Below are 15,769 nucleotides of genomic sequence, written 5' to 3' on the forward strand. Positions count from 1 at the left end.
ATTGCATAGACTTGTGGTCCATCCCTGACCCACCCAAGTTCCATCCAGAAAAGCTGGGAGTAGAAATAACTCAGGCATCACCCCTCCCCGAGTCCGTCCCAAGGTGGGAGCAGAACCCTCAGCCCATCCCACCCGTGACCAGCTCTGGGACTGGTTCATGTGTGGCCAAGGGTGTACTGCTGCCCTCCTCAGCCCCAGGCTCCCTCTCTGCTGAGTGTCTCAATCCCTTCTGTCTCAGGGCCTTTGGACTTTGAGGCGTACAGTGCAGCCGCCCTGCAGGAAGGCAAGTACGTCTGGACCTGGATGCCCAGGCTGGACTGTGGGGAAAAGGGAGGCAGAGCTGAATGGGAAGGGGGCACCCCCAGGACTCAGCTGCACCCATCATCTATCCTCAGCAATGAAACGTCTGCGGGGAGCCAAGGCCTTTCGCCTCCCGGGACTGAGCCGGCGGGAGCGGGAGCCACCTGCAGCTGTGTGAGGAAGCACCCCCCCCCTACCCCCACCCCCAGCCCTGGCCCAGGCTAGCCCGGGATACCTCCTCCTGCCAGGCTGTCCCAGAAGTCCCCTGTTTAGGGTAGCCCAGGAGCATTCTTACTCCAGGCACGGAGTACCTCTGACTCAGGCTAGCTCAGTATTACCTGCCCAACCTAGTCCAGAAGTCTTCCTTCTTCCAAGGCTAGACCAGGGGCTGCCTGCCCCAGACGCACCCAGGATTAGCCCTGCCCAGGGTGGTCCAGGATCCTTTCTTTTCCAAGACTAGCCCCTATGTTCCATGTTTTCAGGCAAACCCTTCAAACTAGCTCCAGGGTTCCTCGCCTTCTATGCTGTTTGAGAACACCCCTTGCTTTGCCAACCCCAGATTCACTGTCCCTCGCCCCAGGCAAGCCCCGGGATTCTCCCACCTGCAGGGCCAGCTCAGGACATTATGGCAATCCAGGCCCACCCCCTCAGTTGCCATTTCCAGTGTTGGGGGCCAAGGGCAGGGCAGATGGGGTGGGGGGGCTGATACCAATGTCTTTTTTTATCTGCAGAGATTCTCTGGAGCCTGATCCACGGGTGAGTGCCATCAGGGTTGTTTTTAGGTCTGGGCGGGGGGGGGGGGGGCGGGGGCGTAGAGGGGCAGGGTGAAAGTCGAGGTTTAGAGGGGAAGAGCCTGACTCACCGCTTGTCCTCCAGGCATGTGCAGAAGTGGATGAAGAAGGTTTCACGGTCCGGCCTGATGTGACCCAGAACAATATCCTCCTGGCGCCCTCTGGAGGCAGTTGTTGGCATAGCAATGAGAAAGCTCTGCCCACAGTGATTTCGCTGCCATTAGCAACCTTCTTGGCATACACCCTGTGGGGATCCTCTAGTGAGGACCAAGCAAAGACACCTGCCCTATGGGGTCTGGGATGGTCAAGAGGGAATCAGGAGGGGCTGGGTTACAATATAGGGAAATCCAAGAGGGCTTCCTGAAAGAGGGGGTACCAGTGTTGGGGCTTAACAGTTGAATAGGCTAGGCCTGTGGTCGGCAAACTGCGGCTCGCGAGCCACATGTGGCTCTTTGACCCCTTGAGTGTGACTCTTCCACAAAATACCACGGCCTGGGCGAGTCTATTTTGAAGAAGTGGCGTCAGAAGAAGTTAAGTTTAAAAAATTTGGCTCTCAAAGGAAATTTCAATCGTTGTCCTGTTGATGTTTGGCTCTGTTGACTAATGAGTTTGCCGACCACTGGGCTAGGCGTTCACTAGTTAGGGGCAGGACACACTTGTGCAAAGGCTTGGATCGGGGAAAGGGTAGGAGGTAAAACATGGTGTCAGGGCCCAGGGTGGCAGTGGTGAGAGAGAATGCTGCAGGGCCTCAGAGGGTTTGAACAGGAAGGGTTATGGGCAGTTTGAGGGCTGATGGGATGGGAGCCCTGCATTCGCATCTGCTTGGCCCCTGACTGAGGCGCACGCACAGCGGAGCCCTCCCGCTTCTCATCCAGCGACTCTGACTTTGACGACGAAGAGCCCCGCAAGTTCTACGTGCACATCAAGCCCGCCCCGGCCCGGGCCCCGGCCTGCAGCCCCGAGGCAGCTGCCGCACAGCTCAGGGCCACGGCCGGCAGCCTCATCCTCCCTCCAGGCCCAGGGGTGAGGCTCGGGAGAGGTGCTGCAGGTGGGGCCGTGGGGCTGGCTGATGCGCCCGGCCTGACACAATCCCCTTTGTCCACAGGGCACCATGAAACGCCATTCCTCACGTGAGTCGCCTGCTCGGGAGTCTCTTTTTTAAGTATGTTTTTTAATTGATTGTTTAGAGAGGGGGAGAGAGATAGAAGCATCAGCGATGACAGAGAATCATTGATCAGCTGCCTCCTGCATGCCCCGTACTGGGGATGGAGCCCGTAAGCCGGGCATGTGCCCTGACCAGGAATCAAACCAGTGACCTCTGAGCCACACTGGCCGGTATCCAGGGGTCTTTGGTTGGTGGGGGGGTAAGACGGGGGGAGAACATGGAGCGAAGACTAGGCCTAAAGTGTTGGGTGGGTTTGAATCCCAGCTCTGCCGGGTGACTTGGGGCAGGCTGCTTACCCACTCTGACACTCAGTCTCCTCTTCTGTGAAATGAGGTCATTATGAGAATTAACTGAGACCCAAAAGGGGTTTCTGGGAAAGAAGCCAAAACCTGAGACAGCAAGGCTCAGGTCCAAATCCCTCTCTGCCTGATTTGGCCACTCTGGCCCGCTGGCTAGGCAGCCCGAGCCTTGGTCTCCTGGTCTGTGGAGGAGGGCGCACTGCGGGCAGGGTGACAGGAAGGCTCAGAGAGAGGCCCATCTCTTGTAGGGGATGCTGCCGGGAAGCCACAGAGGCCTCGATCTGCCCCGAGGGCCAGCAGGTGAGTTCGCAGGGTGGGACATCGGGTCAACACAGTGGGCAGGTGGGGGCCACCCCCATCGTGTCTCTCCACCTCCCCGGCTTCCTCCCTGTGTCTCTGTGTCCCCTTCTCTCATCCGGGCAGGGAGCTGCGGCTGTGCTGCATTTTGAGAGAGCACTTAGTGATTCGTTTGGTAAACATTTATTGAGTACCTACTGTGTACTCATGCCATTCTGGGTTCTGAGGATGTACGAGCGAGATGGGTCCTCCTTCTCAGCTTTACATCCTAGCGGCTCAGATTTTAGGAATAACAAATAAGTTAGAGCATAGTCACTACTTCTAAGTGTTCTGACGAAACCAAAGCAGGTGATGCGATGGAAGAGAGAAGTGGCGACTTCAGCTGGGCTGGTAGTGGAGGGCCTCTGGGGTTGCGGGGAGGACGACCTTGAGCTGAGCCCTGAGGAGAAGCAGGAGTGGCCACAGGGAGAAGTGGGAGGACGGAGGCCAAACTAAGCAGCATGTGCAAAGGCCCCGAGGTGAAAGGAGGCCCGGAACAGCAGAACAGCCCCTCTCGTCCGTTTGCTCCCCAGCTGCACAGAGAAGCTGCGATCAGACGAGCAGGGTTCCAAGAACCTCTTTGGGCCACCCCTAGAGTCAGCCTTTGACCACGAAGATTTTACAGGTAGTGGGGGTGAGGGCTTCCTTCTGGGAGCGCGGGTGGGCCAGCGGGTGGCTGGATGGAGCCACTGCAAGCGTAGGTGGCTCGGTGGGCAGGAGGGCGGATGCTGGGGTCCTTTGTGGGACAAGGGGAAGTTCAGTGGGGCCAGGTCAGTGTGAGGTGGGCGGGGCCACAGCATGCGTAGGAAGAGCCAGAGAGCAGGTGAAGCCTCTTGGTAGTGGGGGTGGCAGTGGGAGGGTGGGTGAGGCGTCAGTGGAGAGAGGTGACCAGCGTCATGGCCTGGGTGGGGTGTGAGCACCGGCTTGGAATGGCCCAGACCCCCGCGTGGGCAGCGTCTGGAGCTAGTCACCCTGATTCTCCCAGGCTCCAGCAGTCTCGGCTTCACCTCCAGCCCCTCGCCTTTCTCCTCCTCGTCGCCAGAGAACGTGGAAGACTCTGGCCTGGACTCACCATCCCACGCAGCACCTGGCCCCTTCCCAGATTCCTGGGTCCTCCGCCCAGGCACCCCGCAGAGCCCACCTACCTGCAGGCCGCAGCCACCTGAGTCTAGGGGAACACGGTCCCTGCTGTCCTCGGACTCACCACAGCCCCTTGCGGCATCCCCAGGCCCCTGGGGGCTGGAGGCTGTGGCTGGAGGCGGTAAGTCCCGCAGCCAGGAACTGTGGGGAGGATGGGGAGGATGGAGCACCTACCATGATCAGCGCCGGGTGCTGGGGACAGAGCTGAGAGGGAGGCTGGCGGAAACCTCACCCTTGCAAGGGCAACAATGAGATGGGTAGTTAACAAGTCAGGAGGTGGCAGGTGAGGGCTCCCAAGGGTAGGGGCCTCTCTGAGGAGGGACATCTGAGCTGTGACATGATGGAGGTGAAGTGAAGTTATGTGGATGTGGGGGAAGGGGTTCCCAGCAGAGGGTTATAGCCTACGCAGGTGATGGGGTGGGAATGGGCTAGGCCCCTTGAGGAACAGTGGGGAGGATGGTGTGGCCAGAACAGAGTGATGACAGGGAGGGGGGAGGGAGGGAAGAAGTCAGCAAGGAGATGGGCCCAGGCATGGGGGAGGCGCCCGGGGCAGGAGAGGAACGGAGAAGGTCCAAGGCTGAGCTGAGGCAGGGCTAGGGAGGGAGGAGGAGAGCAGGCAGGAGTGGGTGCCTGCAGGTCACACGAGGAGAGTGGAGTCCCCTTGGCATTTAGAGAAACAGCGCCTCCCCCATGCCTGGGCCCATCTCCTTGCTGACTTCTTCCCTCCCTCCCCGCTCCCTGTCATCACTCTGTTCTGGCCACACCAGCCTCCCCACTGTTCCTCAAGGGGCCTAGCCCGTTCCCACCCCATTGCCCTGCGTAGGCTATAACCCTCTGCTGTGAGGTCCCCAGCAGTGGTAATGGGGTGCCAGGCAGAGGCCATGGTTAGAGAAAGACCCTGATTGGAGCTGCTTCAAGGGAGGGCCTCGGGAGTGAGTGTAGAGTAGACAGAGGCCCAGGGCAGCCTCTCAGCCATGTCTTTCTCACACTCACTCCCCAGACCCAATGCCCGGACCTGCTGACCTCCCAGCCACGGAGGGCCTGGCGGCCCCACCCCGGAGGCCCCGCTTCCGGAAGGTGTCCTGCCCCCTCATGAGCAGCAACGGGGACCTGGTAGGCCGAGGGGGCATGGCCGGCGCTGGGCTGGGGCGCCTCCCGGGTCAGCATCAGGACACTGCTCCAGGCGTGTCCACAGCCCAGCCTGTCTCCTTCCCTTCCAGTCTCATTCTCTGAGCTCCTCCCCGCTGGGCTCCTCCATCCCCAGCGCCGCCCCAGAGCGCTCCAGCGTCTCCTCCCAGACGGGACACGGTACCTGTGGGCTTGTGGGCTTCACCTTCTCGGGCCTGGGTGGGGGGCTGTGATACCATAGAGACCCTATTGGCAGAGGGCAGGTTCTGGAGCCTGAACCTGTCCTCACGCTCTCTGTCTGCCCTTCATTCTCTCCCCACCACCCCCAGGAATCTCCCGGGGCCCAAGCCCTGTGGTCCTGGGCTCCCAGGATGCCCTGCCCGTGGCCACCGTCTTCACCGAGTATGTCCACGCCTATTTCCGTGGCCACAGCCCCAGGTATGCAGTGCCAGGGGAGTGTGGACAGGGAGGGGCAAACGGGGCTCCCGGGGGCTGTGTGTCTGGGTTCTAGTAGGGACAGCCCCCAGGTGTGTTTCGTGACCCGCTTTACCACGGAGGGGCCTTTACCATCGAGCTGAGCCACCAGGCCCCTCCTTAAGGGCAGTGGGAGCGACAGAGGGTGTTGGAATAGGGTGAGGCATTATTGCTGCCACTGTGCCGAGGACCTCCTCTGAGGCTGCTGTGGGCCTCAACCTGAGGGAGGAACACCCGAGGCCAGGCCCATGGAGGAGGTGGATAAAGGGTGAATTGAGGGACCAGGGATCGTCGGGGGTGAGGCCCAGAAGAAAAGAACTTCAAGTCAGACCAAAGAGAGGAAGAGAGCATTAGACCCAAAACCCAGCATGCAGACAATTATAAAACGGAATTTTTGCTGTGAGCTTCCTGGTGGCCTAGGGGAAAAGAGAACGAGGGAAAGAGGTGTTCCTGCCTCCTCAGCCCAGTGTGGGTTCTTCCTGGTGCCTGGGTTGCTATGCAGACAGGGACACCATGGGAGGAGGTTGGGGGGTAAGGATGCTGGGTGTGGCCAGGGCCTTGCTGCTTATGCAGACCCAGGGAGCCCCAGGAGAGAGGGGAGGATGAGGGGCCGGCAGAGCCCTGAGCCAAAGCCCAGTCCCTTCACCTCTCACCCAGCTGCCTGGCTCGAGTAACTGGGGAGCTGACCATGACCTTCCCAGCTGGCATTGTGCGTGTGTTCAGCGGGACCCCACCCCCACCGGTCCTCAGCTTCCGTCTTGTACACACAGCCCCCATCGAGCACTTCCAGCCCAATGCCGACCTGCTCTTCAGGTACTGTTGGGGGGAGGGAGGGAGGAACAGGGGGTCCCAGAGGCTAGTGGGGGCCAGGAGCTCCCCAGCTGTAAGTTCCTCCTCTGTCTCCCAGAATTTGCCGTGTGTCCCTGGGCAAGTCCCTCCCTTTCTCTGGACCTCACTTTCCTGTCCTCCTTGGATTCCCCCCCTCCTCCCCACCTTCCCCACCCCCACATCCACCCCCATAAACGCACTTTGCTGGGCCAAGGTGACCTGGGAAATCAGTATCTTTAGGAAGCCCTTGGGGTGGGTGGGGTGCTGGGAACCCTGAGAAGGCTTCTTCCAAGGGTGGGGGTGATTATTCCGGGTCTCTGCAGTGACCCCTCCCAGAGCGACCCTGAGACCAAAGACTTCTGGCTCAACATGACAGCCCTGACCGAGGCCCTGCAGCGCCAGGCAGAGCAGAACCCAGTCGCCTCCTACTACAATGTAGTTCTGCTGCGGTACCAGGTGGACTAGGTGGATGGGATGGGCAGAGGGTAGGGAGGGGATGGGGGATACGGAGGGAATGGGGAGGGCAGAGGGAGCAGGGAAGGGGTGGTGGGAGTATAGGGAGGGTAGAGGGTAAATGGTGGCCAGATGGGCATTGTAGGGAGCCAGGCCTCCGCAGTGCGGACGGTATCATTATGCAAATTAGAAGTGCCCCTCCCAGGCCCCCCCCCCCCCCCCCCCCCCCCCCGCTCTGGTGCCTGTCCGCAGACTTTATTAGAATGAGGCCCTCTCCTGCCCTCTGCTGGACGTGTGGTGTAATGCAGACTCCTATCTGCAAAGTCTCCAGAAAAGGGTCTCTCTCTCTTGGGGTGGCGTGTGCAATACAGACCGAAGCTGGTTGTAGTGCAGTGTGGTGGGACAGGATGGCCCACTCTCTGTCCTCTCTCTTTCTAGTTCTCCCGCCCGGGTCCCCAGTCTGTGCCTCTGCAGCTGAGCGCCCACTGGCAGTGTGAGGCGACCCTCACTCAGGTCTCGGTGGAGTACAGCTACCGGCCCGGCGCCACGGCTGTGCCCACGCCGCTCACCAATGTCCAGATCCTGCTGCCTGTGGGGGAGCCTGTGACCAATGTCTGCCTGCAGCCAGCTGCCACCTGGTGAGGGCATGTGGAAGGCGAGAGAGGCTCAGGGTGCCCCTGAATCCCCCAACCTTCCCCTTGATGAAGCAACTAAAGGGCCCACCCTGGACCTGACTGGTCAGTGTGAGCTCGAACTGCCTACAGTTGAGGGTGCTGTTATCAAAGAGTGATGATATCTGACACTGAGAGCTTCCTCCGTGTCGGGTGTGTTCCATGGGCTCAGCATGCACTGATTGGCTTCAGGCTCTTAGCAACCCCTCCCTGTGTAGACTGCCATCATCCCTATTTATGGATGGGGAAACTGAGGCAAAGGGAGGCTAAATTGCTTCTCTAAGATCACATCAGGATTTGAATCCAGCTCCAGTGTTGCCTTAGTTTTGTATAAAGGATAGAACCTGTCACGAAGAAGCCAGACTTACAGGACCAAATGCATCCTCTAAAAATGCTGCAAGGCTGTGGGGCCCTTGGGACCAGCTGCTCCACATCCCACCCCTGCTTCACAGATGGGGAAATGGAGGCAAGGGAGGGGACCTGGCTTGCTCCGGTCATATAGCTGAGAGGGAACTGAGCTGGGACCCTGGGTTCTAAGTGTTCTCTCTGGGGTTGACCTGACCAAGCTTCTCTTGATGCCAGGAACTTGGAGGAGAAGCGGTTCCTATGGAAGCTTCCAGATGTGTCCGAGGCAGGGGGTGAGTTGTGGCTGTACATCAGGACTCAGGGCTCTCCGGTGGGGGGACTTATTTAAACTGGGGAGAATCGGGGATATGCTTGGGGTAGGCCAGGCTGGAAGGGCTTTGACCAAACTGAAGGAGAGGCATCCTGGGAATGGGCACAGCAGGTGCAAAGGCCCTGAGGCAGGACTGCTTTACAAACCACACACAGTCTTGTGGAGCCAAAGAAAGTGGGTGCAGGGGCACAAGAGGAGGCCAGAAGGGTAGAGAGGCCACAAATCAAAGCAGGGCCAAGGAAGAGTCTGGGTCAGTGGGCCTGGGGTCAGGGATGGGACACAGCTGACCTCAGGCCTCCTCAGGCTCTGGCCGCCTGTCTGCCAGCTGGGAGCCGTGCTCAGGGCCCAGCACGCCCAGCCCCGTGGCCGCTCAGTTCACCAGCGAAGGGGCCACTCTGTCCGGCGTGGACCTGGAGCTGGTGGGCAGTGGCTACCGCATGTCGCTGGTAAAGAGAAGGTTTGCCACAGGTATGTACAGGACTCTACTGCCCCCACCTTCCTGGGAGCCAGGCCTCTGCTGTGGCCAAGCCCCACCCCCTGCTTCTGCCAGGATGCAGGGGTGGGGGAGGCATTTTAAGTATTTGGGAAGGATAGGTGGGTGTCAGGTCTGGAAACTCAGTGTGGGGTAATCACAGACAGGGAGGGGTGGCCAGGGTCCCAGTGGGAGGGGTCAAGAAGGAAGATCAATGTGTCTGGGCCATCCCCTGGAGGGTGGGTGTTCTTACAAGGATCCAAGGATCGCAGCCAGAAACACCACTGCACCAGCACCCTCACTCTGTTCTCCTGCCCCCACAGGGGACTGCTGGGGTCCATGGGGCAGTGAGTTAAGGGGTATTTTGAGAAGGATTGGGGGATCCCAGGGTAGGGACAAGCAACCCTCCTCCCATTCACGGCTCCACCCCCACAGGGATGTATCTGGTGAGCTGCTGAGCCCGGGAGGCTGACGGGCCCATTGGCCCCAGCTCTGCAGAGTCCTGGTGCTTGATGACTGCTCCCTGCCTGCCTGCCAGATCCTGGGGTCCCAACCTGGCCTCCTCCGAGGCCCTGACTCTGTGGAGAGGAGCCCCACGCCCAGCCTGGCTGAGCCTGAGATTCACTTCCGCTCATACCAGCTCCCACACAGGTCCTTGGACTTTTAATGTTCTTTGAATAAACACTTTATTTTCTAATAAAATAAATTTCCTGCTCCTGGAAGTTTCCTTTCCATCGCCAGAGAGGAGATGAAGAGAAGACGGATACGTGGGGGAGATCTAACATCCCTAATATTCCCCATCACCCACCAACCCGCTTGCTCCCACTTAGCCTGTGTTGAATGATACTAGGGCAGAAAAAAGCCAAACATGGACACCCCAGCCCCATGGACACCTCCAGTTCCATGGACGCAGAGCTGGGCTGGTGGAAGGAATGAGGACGAGAGGAACACAGACTAGAGCGGGGGTGTCAGGAAGACTTCCTAAGGAGAGGATATTCTAAATAGGGCTTTGAGGTATGAGTAGGAGTTTGCAAGATGGGGATGGACACCCCAGGCAGAGAGATACAGAGTTGTGAGTTCCATGAGAAAGCAATTCGTCAATCTATGAATATCAACTGAGTACCTACTGTATGTCAGGCAGTAAGAACCCAACAGTGTGCAGGAGAAAGCTCTCGGAAGCCATGCGCCTAGGTTTAGAGTGTGCAAGTGACTTGACCTCCCTGGGCCTCAGTTTCCTCATCTGGATGGCTGAGGGGAGGTCACACACTTTGACAAGACCCTGGCGCAGAGGAAGCCCCCCAGCAGTGCCAGCAGGTGGGCAAGAAGCAGCCTGACTGGGGCCAGGACAGGCATGGTAACCAGCACACTTTGGTGGGGAGCAGATCTGAGCTCAGTGGAAAGTCCTGGGTCCCGATGGACATGTGAGGACCCAGCGTACCTGACCTTGAGGCTGTGCAGATCCCAGGGACCAAGCCAGGCCAGGTGGAGCTCTGGAAGCAGGAAGTGGGGTTTGGCCTGTGGTCTCTGACCCTCCCACCCTGTCTTCCAAAGAGAGAAGGGGGTTTGGCTGTGCCTCAGTTTCCTCATTTGGGAAGTGGGGGGAAATCCTCTAGTTGGGAGCAATGTGTGTACTCTCGGTTGCCTCAGTCCCTATAAAATGGTCTCTTTGCTGGTCCTATGTGGCTGAGGGGCCGGAGTGCCGTCTCCATGCCACAGCCCCCTGCGTGAGGGGACACTGTTTATCATCACCTCATAGTGGCTGTAATTACTTTCTTTGGGTCACAAGTGAGGTTAGGTATCTTTTGAAACATAAGGCAGCCCTATGTTTTGGCTCAGTGGTTAGAGTGTTGGCCTGCAGTCTTTGCACACACACATGTGCACACACGTGTGTGCAAAGACTTGGTATGGAGGGGAAACACCCATAGGATCAGATGTTTGACTCTGGCTTCTTCTTCTTTTTTTTTTTTTTTTTTATAAAATATATATTTTAGCCCTAACTGGTTTGGCTCAGTGGATAGAGCGTCGGCCTGCAGACTGAATGGTCCCAGGTTTGATTCTGGTCAAGGGCATGTACCTTGGTTGCGGGCACATCCCTAGTAGGGGGTGTGCAGAAGGCAGCTGATCGATGTTTCTCTCTCATCGATGTTTCTAACTCAATATCCCTCTCCCTTTCTCTCTGTAAAAAATCAATAAAATATATTTTTTAAAATATATATATATTTTTTATTGATTTTAGAGAGGAAGGGAGAGGGTGAGAGAGAGAAACATCAATGATGAGAAAAAAATCATTGATTGTCTGCATCCTGCACGTCCCCTACTGGGGATCGAGCCCGCAACCCGGGCATGTGCCCTTGGCAGGAATTGAACCTGGGACCCCTCAGTCCGCAGGCCGACGCTCTATCCATTGAGCCAAACCAGCTAGGGTATGACTCTGGCTCCTTGATGGGGCTCAGGCCTCGAAAGGGGGAGAGCCCACCTCAACTAGCTCCAAAGTCCTGTTCTAGGGTCACAGGTTCAATTCCGGTTAAGGGCACATACCTTGGTTGCAGGCTCTATTGGGGCTCTGGTTGGGGCGCGTGAGGGAGGCAACCAGTCTGTGTGAGACATCAATGTTTCTCTCTCTGTATCTCTCCCCCACCTTTCCATTCTCTCTAAAAAAAAAAAAAAATCAATGGAAGAAATGTCCTCTGGTGAGGATTAACAACAACAAAAAGAAATTTATCCCAGCCTGCATGGCTCAGTGGTTGAGCGTTGACCTAGGAACCAGGAGGTCACGGTTCGATTCTGATCAGGGTACATGCCTGGGCTGCGGACTTGATCCCCTGTGTGAGGTGTGCAGGAGGCAGCTGATCAATGATTCTCTCATCATTGATGTTTCTGCCTCTCTCCCTCCCTCTCCCTTCCTCTCTAAAATCAATAAAAATTAAATAAATAAAACAGAAGGCATTTCCCAAGTGTGGCCTTTCAACTGCCTGGCCATCCAGAACTTGTGTGACATGTGCCAGGAAGGAGGGTGGGACGCCTGTTTAACTTGCCAACCCAGGGCGGGTAGGTTGCCACTGTTTGATACCCCGGTTTCCCTACCTGGGAAGCCCAAAACCTCTCACGGAGGGGTGAGGGGGAACAAAGTGGCTAGGTCACTTGTCAGAGGCCACCCCAGTTGGTGAGAGGCCTAGTTGGGGCTTTTTTAAAATTAAGGTGAAATTCACATAATAAAAATTAATCATTTACAGTGAACAATTTAGTAGCATTTAGCACATTCACAACGTTTGGCAACCACCACCTTGATAAAGACTAACTAGAACTTTTTTTTTTAATTGATTTCAGAGAGGAAGGGCGAGGAAGAGAGAGATGATAAACTTTACGGTTCTAACTCCCCCTTCTCTTAACTTCCTTTCCCTTATATACGTACTCCTCCATCTTGGCGCACAGGCCAGAGTGTGCACTTGGCTTGCCATACCTGCATGCACTTTGCAGCCCTTTCTTTTTTCCAAACAAATCCTTTGGTGACAAAACAACTAGTCGATATTATTTTTTCAGTAGACAACCTCTAGTTCCAGAACATTCCATCACCCTCAAAGGAGACCCCAAGCCCAGGAGCAGTCATTCCCTATTGACCCTCCCCTATCCCTGGCACCCACTCATCTGGCTTTCTATCTCCATGGAGTTGCCCATCCTGGGCATTTCATATAAATGGAGTCATACATGTGGCCTTTAGTGTCTGGCTTCCCTCACTCAGCTTGTTTTTGAGGTTCATCCACATTGTAGCCTGTGTCCCTGCTTCGGTCCTCCTGATGACTGAGCAATAGCCCACTGTGTGTGTGAGCTGCATTTTGTTCATCCTTCACCAGCTAATGGACATGTGGGTTGTTTTCACCTTTTAGTGATCATGACTAGTGCTGCTATGAGCATGCATGTGCAAAGGTTGGTGTCAACATCTATGTTGGGTGGCTACTTAGGAGTGTAATTGCTGATATGATAACACTATCAATATGATAACAATAGTCCAGATGTGAACCTTTGAACCCGGGCCCTTCAGTGTCAGAATCTGCTCTGGGATCTTTGGAGTTACTCTAGATGGGGGGGAGGGGGAGGGGGAGGGGACAGGGAGGTGTCTCCTTTCCTCAATCCCAGACAAGGCAAGCCTCCGTTTCCTGGGGCCCGCAGGGCTGGTTGTGTACCGAACCCACTTCCTCCACCCTGAATGCAGCATTAGATCTGTGGACCAGATCTCCTGACCTCAATGCGTCAAGATTAGAAACTTGTAGAGACTCAGACAGACACAGCTCCGGGTTGGGGTGAGGGGGTTTCGAATCTTCACTAGCCCCAACCCCAAGAAGCTTCCAATTGGGCTTTGCAACTTCCGGAATCTTTCCGAATGCTAGACTGTAGCCTCTGATGTCTGGGGTCTCAGATTGTAGGGTTTGCAACTTTCCAATCGCTTACAAAGACCTGAAGAACCACTGGGTTCAAACCGCCTCCTGCCCCCTTTTCAATCCTTTCTTCACTGAACACACGTTGGACCAGCGCTGGGCAGGCCCTGTGCCAGGGCCTGAGAAGGCGCGGCTTGCACACCGCCAGCGGCGGGGAGCTCACTACCTGGTGTGGGTCGGACTCAAGTAGGATTGTGAGCCCTAGGGGACTGGGGAGGCCAGAGAAGGTCGGCGCGGGAAACAGCGGGCCGCAGAAGGGAAGGGAAGGGGCGGGGCCGGGGAGGGAAGAAGGAGGGGCGGCAGGGCAACCTCGACTGGGCCACCAGGAAACTCGGCCCAGCTGGGGGCGAGGGTGGGGGGAGGGATGTGCTGGCGGGAGGCGAGGCCCGGAGGGAGGCAGGAAGGAGCGAAGCACCTGAGCGCACGCCCAGGTGAAACTCTTCCTCCTGGTCGCCAGCGAAGAGGAGCGGGGATCGGAGACTGGTCCGGGTCTGGGGGTGAGTGCTGGGGTTTCCCGAGGAGCTGGTGGATCCCCGTGGTGGAAGGGAGGAAGTGGGACACTAGAGGAACTCGGGCAGGTGCGTGGGGTCAGATATCCGCGCGCGTTGACCGTGAACCTGCGAGCAGATCCTGGAGCCCACCCCCTTACCCCGTCTCAACCCACCCTCCCCCCCCCCCCCCGTCGTCCTCACTCATCCCTAATATAACCCCGCTTTTCCAAGGCTTACTCAGGCCTGGCTGGGCAGAAAGTCTCCCCCACGCCAGGAGGAGAAGGGAGACCGAGGCCACCTGGGACTCTGGCATCCCTGAGCCCTGCACTGCCCCGATGGACAAGTGAGGTGGCCCTGGACCCCTGCCCCCACCCTGCCCTCCTCCCAGGATAGGGCGGGATCTGAAGGGGGAGTGGAGGGCTCTGTATGCTCTGGCCCTTACTATTACTGTTGTCTCATTATTGAGATTGTTACGGGCACTGATTGGGAGGGTTTGGGCAGGAATAGCACCTGGGGCCCCAGGAGGGGTTTATTACTGTTACTGGAAGGAATTGCTGCCCACCCCCAGCCTCTCCCATTGCCCCCAGCCATGCCAGGCACTGGGCCACATTTAGACCTGAGGACTCCAGCACAGGACTTCCCCTGGGGTTCAGATCTGTGCTCAGCCAGTGCCTCGCTGTGTGGTTTGAGCAGGTTGCTCCTGGTGTCTAGACGTGACTCAGTTTCTCCTCTGTGAGGCGGGACAGTGACCCAGCTCCCAGGAGGATGTACAAGGTGTTCAGCAGGCAGAGGCTTTATGATTTGGGTACTTCTGACCACTGAGGGACTTCCTGCCACCGCATGTAAGGTCCAGATTGGAGCAGCGAGCAACATGCGCCCACTCTTCCCGCCCCCTGTGAACCAGGAAGGATGCCCATTGTCATCCCTCCTGATGGGAGTCTGGCTGGGCTTGATTGCTCCCGTGATGAGGAGCTCATTACCAACATAGCAAACTAAAGGAGGTCCCATCAGATGGTGGTGAAGGCAGGACTGACCTTTCTTGAATGAGTTCTTCGACCTCTCTGGCCTCAGTTTCCCTATCCTTACCTTTCCGTGTAGGTGTGAGGATATATGAGCACATGGTGGAGAGGCCGCACGCAGGACCTGGTGTGTTACCTCTAATCCTGATTAGGCTGCTCACTGTGTTCTCGTTCGTGACATGGATCTCTGGGTGACAAAAAATAATGTGAAGATTGCAGGGCTCTAAGCACAAAGCCTAGCGGAGGGTCCTGACCAACACGAAGGTGTGGGGGTGCTTCAGGAGGCTCCCACAGGAAGGCACCATGAGATCACAGTTTCCCCACTGGGAAATAAACCCAGAGAAGCCCTTTGAGGCTCAGCTGGGGCAGGGCTGGCATTCAATCAGGTGCCTCAGTCCCGCCTGATTCCTTCCTGGCCTCCTCCCAGGAAGGTTAGTTTGCTATAGGGGAGGACCAGCTCACTCAGTGAGTCACTTGTGTTAAGCCTTGGGACTAGAAACAGAATATGAAGGTCTAAAGGGCGTGTGTCACCCTTCTTCCTCACCCAGATGTTCATTGGTGTGGAAGTGTATGTTCGCATAAATCCACCTGCACACATGGTTTTACTAAATCAGAGTCTGCATAACACACCTTTCTAAAGAATTACCTTTACTGGGGTTTTTTCTTCTTCTTTTTCTTTTTTTCCTTTTCTGTTTACAAAAGCCACTCATGCTCCCTGTAAATAGGGACCAGCCCATCACTACTAGAGGCCAAGACGATAAAAAAATGGTGAGGGGTCACCCTCAGATTCACAGGCCAGAGTCCAAATCCCACCAACCCCACTCAGCCTCAGTTGGCTGTGTGACCTCTGGTGGGTGGGCGCCCTCTCTGTGCCCAGTTCACTCACCTGGGAACTGGAACCTAGGGGCCCCGTAGATGGCTCAGTGAGAGTCACAGGGACTCATCCCCAGGCAAGGGGTTAAACCCTCCCCTGCAAGTGCTCTGATTCTCATTCTTGAGTCCGCAGAATATTGTCTTGTTCACTGCCTCTCTGCCCCCATTAGCACATCAGCTCCGTGAGCACAGCATGTCTCTGTCAAGTTGTCTGTGTGCC

At 56.9% G+C, this 15,769-nt stretch overlaps 1 protein-coding gene across 2 annotated transcripts in view; it reads left to right on the forward strand.

Annotated features, from left to right (window-relative positions):
• The window catches only part of FCHO1 (FCH and mu domain containing endocytic adaptor 1), a 28,477-nt gene extending 19,031 nt beyond the window's left edge, over positions 1 to 9,446 (forward strand). The window contains exons 12-29 of one of the 2 annotated variants that reach the window (XM_080673904.1): positions 239 to 283; positions 396 to 474; positions 1,032 to 1,056; positions 1,177 to 1,234; positions 1,936 to 2,114; positions 2,197 to 2,221; positions 2,804 to 2,855; positions 3,425 to 3,516; positions 3,877 to 4,152; positions 5,032 to 5,144; positions 5,252 to 5,339; positions 5,489 to 5,597; positions 6,291 to 6,446; positions 6,785 to 6,917; positions 7,353 to 7,552; positions 8,168 to 8,223; positions 8,565 to 8,729; positions 9,169 to 9,428. In XM_080673904.1, the coding sequence (XP_080530030.1) occupies positions 239 to 283; positions 396 to 474; positions 1,032 to 1,056; positions 1,177 to 1,234; positions 1,936 to 2,114; positions 2,197 to 2,221; positions 2,804 to 2,855; positions 3,425 to 3,516; positions 3,877 to 4,152; positions 5,032 to 5,144; positions 5,252 to 5,339; positions 5,489 to 5,597; positions 6,291 to 6,446; positions 6,785 to 6,917; positions 7,353 to 7,552; positions 8,168 to 8,223; positions 8,565 to 8,729; positions 9,169 to 9,191 (1,874 nt within the window). In that variant the 3' untranslated portion in view covers positions 9,192 to 9,428. Of the gene's footprint in view, positions 1 to 238; positions 284 to 395; positions 475 to 1,031; positions 1,057 to 1,176; positions 1,235 to 1,935; positions 2,115 to 2,196; positions 2,222 to 2,803; positions 2,856 to 3,424; positions 3,517 to 3,876; positions 4,153 to 5,031; positions 5,145 to 5,251; positions 5,340 to 5,488; positions 5,598 to 6,290; positions 6,447 to 6,784; positions 6,918 to 7,352; positions 7,553 to 8,167; positions 8,224 to 8,564; positions 8,730 to 9,168 lie in introns of both variants that reach the window. The other variant, XM_080673905.1, reaches the window with a different exon arrangement.
• The last annotated feature ends 6,323 nt before the right edge of the window (positions 9,447 to 15,769 follow it).

Source organism: Plecotus auritus (assembly GCF_963455305.1).
Source record: "Plecotus auritus genome assembly, chromosome: 6".
Classification (NCBI taxonomy): Eukaryota; Metazoa; Chordata; class Mammalia; order Chiroptera; family Vespertilionidae; genus Plecotus; species Plecotus auritus.